The sequence below is a fragment of the Gadus morhua genome, chromosome 14 (genome assembly GCF_902167405.1).
Source record: "Gadus morhua chromosome 14, gadMor3.0, whole genome shotgun sequence".
Lineage (NCBI taxonomy): Eukaryota > Metazoa > Chordata > Actinopteri > Gadiformes > Gadidae > Gadus > Gadus morhua.
Window position 1 is genome coordinate 7,279,407 of NC_044061.1, and position 5,000 is coordinate 7,284,406.

Sequence of the window (5,000 nt, forward strand, 5' to 3'; positions counted from 1 at the left end):
GTCGCCTACTTGTCCGTTCCATCCTGCAGCTCACCCTTGTTAAACAGCTGATTATTGGCCGATTTATGTCAAGTTAATTACATAACGTATGTGATTAGTAAACCTCTGGCCCCTGTGCTTTTGGGCTTCAGAACCCGAGCTTAGCAAACGCTGTTATTGTTCTAAATCGCTTGAGTTGCTGTTACTTTGATGATACTCCTGTTTCCTGCCATTATTTGCTCCGCAGATGAATTCACTGGAATGCGGTTGTGTTGTCAGTGTCCCCGCCTGGCTAACAGGGTGTTTGTTGTGCTTGTGTTTCTTCACTCTGTTAGTGCTCCTATCCTGTGTGGGAGGACTTCAGTGCTAAGGCCACCAAGCTGCATTCCCAGCTCAGGTAAGCCGCAGCAACAACGGCTGTTTGATTACACCAGTCATTAAGAATCCAATGGAATTGGGCTTAGCTAAAAGCCTCCCTAGATTGGGGCGAATTTGATTTAGTTTTGGTTCATTAAGTCTAAACCCTAAATTAATTGCATCCTATTTGCGTTAGTGAGAAATCTGTAACATGTGACTCAGCCCACAATAAGTGTACCAAAATGAAGTAGAAAAAAGTGTCTCGTTACAATCCCGTGTCTAACTATCAATAATACATTGTGTTTGCTGTATTGACCAAAATGTATCCAAACCCATGATGTGTCTCCTCTGTCCATACAGAACCACTGTCCTGGCTGCTGTCGCCTTCCTGGATGCCTTTCAGAAGGTGGCAGATATGGCCACCAACACCAGAGGTAGGAACCCCCACGTGTGTGTGTGTGTGTGTGTGTATGTGTGCGTGCGTGCGTGCGTGTGGCCACACGCAACAAGGCCTTTCGGTTGTCCTCAAACTGTCGATTCCTAGGATTCAATTACTTCGCTTTTGTTTTTCTCCCGATGGGACTCACAGTTTCTGAAACATTTAATTAAGGTGTAGTTTAGGAATAACGCATTTTGCCCAAGGTAGACATTGGGGAAGGACTAGGTTTGAGTTGGAGTTGGACCACTCCAGTCCTAACACTACACTACACTGGCCTGCAGAATCCATCAATGATAAAGTCAGTCAGGGTCTTGGTCAATGTTCCTTTGTCATTGTTCATATGAGATTGGACATTGCCTCAAATGCCTCAATGTCCAATCTCCCAACTACCTCAACTAGCCTACCAAAGACCTCTTAACCGACCAAAGTCCGTAAGGTACTTTCTGTCACCACGTTCAAAGCATATTTGTTGCTGCAGATTAGAGAGATTGCTCTGAGTTAAATGTCCCCCGGGAGCAGACGAACGAAGACTGCAGCTCGCCCTGCACAGAAATATGGTTCCTATGTTTACTCTGTCGGGGCAGAAAGACCCTAGAAGGTCCCAGAAAAACAGCGTCCGTGTCGAAGGATTCAACATCCACACGGGCTGCGTAGGAGGTTGCGGAGCGCCGAGGTTCATGTTGTAATTGAAGAACCCGTCGGTGGGACCGGGCGGTTGGACTCTTTTGGACGTGTGGTTGTTCTTGTTGGACACGTCGCGCCCACTGCGGCCTCCCACAGACCTGGGGTCTGTTTTCAGAACCTCCGCACTAAGACAACAGAACATTGGACAGCGGTGGAGATTCTGGGCTGGATTATTGAGCACATTTTTTCATGGCGAGACTGAATGTTTAATATGTTTGGCAGAAAGGTCTTTAAACCCCCTCCCCCCTCTAGGTTTTTTTTTATCTGTATTTCGGAGCTATTTCATGCTGGAAATGGTAAACACAAGCAACGATCTGGCTGCACATGTGAGGCAGGGGGTCTTCTATACGATTAGGGAAGGTCATGAAAATACCACCCACTGGAAAGCACTGAAATACATAAGAGACTCCTCTCCTGCAGATGTGTGTGAGTGTGTGTGCGTGCGTGTGCGTGCATGCATGTGTGTGTTAGTGTGTGTGTGTCTGCTCTACGTGGGCTCCTCTAGGAGAATGCAGGAAGAGGCTCTGGCTGCCTTTACTGGCCAAAAGAGGAAATGGCCTTACTTTGTCAGCTCATTACACACACGCACGCACGCACGCACGCACGCACGCACGCACGCACGCACGCACGCACGCACGCACGCACGCACGCACGCACGCACGCACGCACACATACACGTATGCGCCTCCTCTCACACAAATACACTCGCACCCTAATTCAAGCACATGCATATGCACGCACATGCATACACACACACTCACACAGACAAAAACACACACACACACACACACACACACAAACCCCCCACCGACCCACACATGCCCACAAATTTGCATTTGTAATTACCATGCATTATTATTAATGTCGGTTCTAAACTGCCGATGGAGCATCGGGGACATTCACTACTGCTTCTTTTTAAGATTTATCGCTTTTAATCTCTTTTCATATAACTGAGACTGCGTTTTATTGTATCTTCGTTAGGCTGTAGAAGACACAAATAAAGATGCCCTCTGTTGCATCTCAATGTGCTACCAATAATTGTGTGTTTTATGTGTGTGTGTCTTTGTGTGTTTGTTTGTTTATGTGTCTGGGTGTGTGTGTGCTTGCATTTGTTCATTTGGATCCAAAGGCTTCTGTGACTGGCATGGTCATTTATACATGAATAGAATCGTATCCATCCATGTTCGCTTTCTCTCTCTTTTACTGTCGTTCCTTCTTTGTTTTTTTTTTTTTTTACACTCTTCTCATCCGACCATTGCTTTAAAATGTCATTGATTTATATCTAGAGGTCAGATTAAATGTGGGGTGTCTTTGACTTTGTGTACTAGAATATGCATGTAGGCATGTTAATGAATTAATCACTAAAACTATAATTCCTACCATTTTCCCACAAAAAAAAGCGCGTCTACATACAGGTTCTTTAAAAAATAGGCAAAATTGAAGAATTTTACTTTCTTGCTATGGCCAGTAGATGAGTTGTTATGCCATAACAAATGATTAGTGAACAGTAGAAAGCAGCATTGACAGTGAAAATGTCACTTCTTTTTAATATCTGTTACTTATTCAGTTTCTCTTTCAAACTCGGTGTGAAGAACAAAATGGCCGATGCATGTTGTTCCTGTCTATTTACATGCCAAATCTCTGGAACTGCAATGTGCGTCATAGCTTCATGCCGGTAAGGAGTGAAAATGAGTGTATCCAACTGGGTTTCATGTTTCCTTCACTGCCGATTGGAGCCGATAAATACCTGTGACTAATGCAGAGTCATTTGTCCCGGGAATGAATGCAGATTGTAACCTTTCCCACTGAAGACAAATACCAGATGTTTATGGGGCTAATGGGGTTTTAGTCCAATGGGAAAGGGGCTTTTCCATAACAATAACTTATACTAACTTACTCCAACACTAACATACATGCATACTCCACCTAATTGCCTCGCAGTTAGCGTTATTCCACAGAGGGAAGCTTGTGTTTCAAATTAATTTGCATCCTTACTCATGCCGGGCCCCAGCAACTCAAAACATTGAAGTGAACCAGGAGGGAATAAGAAGAGGGTGTGAGCCAGAGAGCTCTTCATCTCCCTGCAGGCCTACAGCGGTATAGCGCGTAGGTGGAACCCGGCTCGGGGGACAGAAGCACATGTTTATGAACCCCCTGATGGAGAGCCAATCAGAGTACACTCTGTGCTACCCCTAATCTTCACATTCACGCACTCTCTTTGGTTAATACTGCAGTGTGTGTGTGTGTGTGTGTGTGTGTGTGTGTGTGTGTGTGTGTGTGTGTGTGTGTGTGTGTGTGTGTGTGTGTGTTTGTTTGTCTGTGTCTGTATTTGATGTCATGAATTTTTGAGTGTGGGATTATGTGTGTGTGTGGGTGTGCGTATGTGTGTGTGTCAGCATGTGTGTGTGTGTGTGTGTGTGTGTGTGTGTGTGTGTGTGTGTGTATGTGTATGTTTGTGGACACACATCTGCATGTTTCATTGTGTAACAGTAAATCAGTGAAAATAAGACCACATAAACAAATTTGCAACAGACATGCATCCCTAGAACCCTGTGGTTTATGCATGTGTTTGTGTGTGTGTGTGTATATCTTTGTGTATGCCTGTGTGTGTGTCTGTGTGGGTGTGTATATGTGTGTTTGTGTTTCCTGTCTTTAATAAGCCCCCTGTCTTTCATAGAGGACTTTTTTAACGACTCTTCTTCTTCCTCCTCTTCCTCAGAAGTAGTCACTCGACACAGCTGGTTCATCTTAAGATCACAACATGTGCATGGACACAAACACACACACGCACACACAGGCACAGACAAATGCACACACACACGCACACACACACACACACACGCACGCACGCACGCACACACACACACACACACACACACACACACACACACACACACACACACACACACACACACACACACACACACACACACACACACACACACAAGCATACTTGGTAAGTGCAGACTCACCCAAAGACTCACCCAAAGAGCATGATTATTTTCAATTAACAAACAACGCCCTATCACAAAATCTAAAATGCCCTTTGGTTGTTTGAATGGCTGTGTTGACTGCATTGAGTCTCAGACAGACAGACTGAAGTTACACATAGTAGACATTGTGTTGCCAACATAAAAGTCATTGAGGATGTGCAGCCTTCTATCCCAGTGTCGGTTCCATGGCTGTGTGGGCCACCAATACACTGGAGCACAGTAAGCAAGACAATAAGAAAACAGTCTGAATATAAATCTTTAGTTATTACCCCTCTATGAGGAAGTCTAAACAGTGAGATCTGTGATGTGATAGTTGTTGTTGTTGTTGTTGTTGTTGGTTATTCCTATGAGCATACTAAAGGCAAATCACTCGATGGTAGTTCTTAAAGATATAATACAATTACATTAAAGTTATGGCCAAACTACTCTGTTATCAAATTATCAAGATTGAGAATTTGGTCAGGAGTTGATTTTGTCAATATCTTGCAGCATACATTTCTCTTGGGTGTTTAATGTACAGGCAAATGCAAATCAATAGCATAGCCATA

General features: G+C 44.2%; 1 protein-coding gene across 6 annotated transcripts in view; it reads left to right on the forward strand.

Annotated features, from left to right (window-relative positions):
- Positions 1-5,000, forward strand: part of mtss1lb (MTSS I-BAR domain containing 2b) — a 52,164-nt gene that overhangs the window by 14,583 nt on the left and 32,581 nt on the right. For all 6 annotated transcript variants that reach the window (XM_030376392.1, XM_030376390.1, XM_030376391.1 and 3 more), the window contains exons 2-3: positions 315-376; positions 697-770. In XM_030376392.1, coding sequence (XP_030232252.1) covers positions 315-376; positions 697-770 — 136 coding nt within the window. The remainder of the gene's footprint in view (positions 1-314; positions 377-696; positions 771-5,000) is intronic.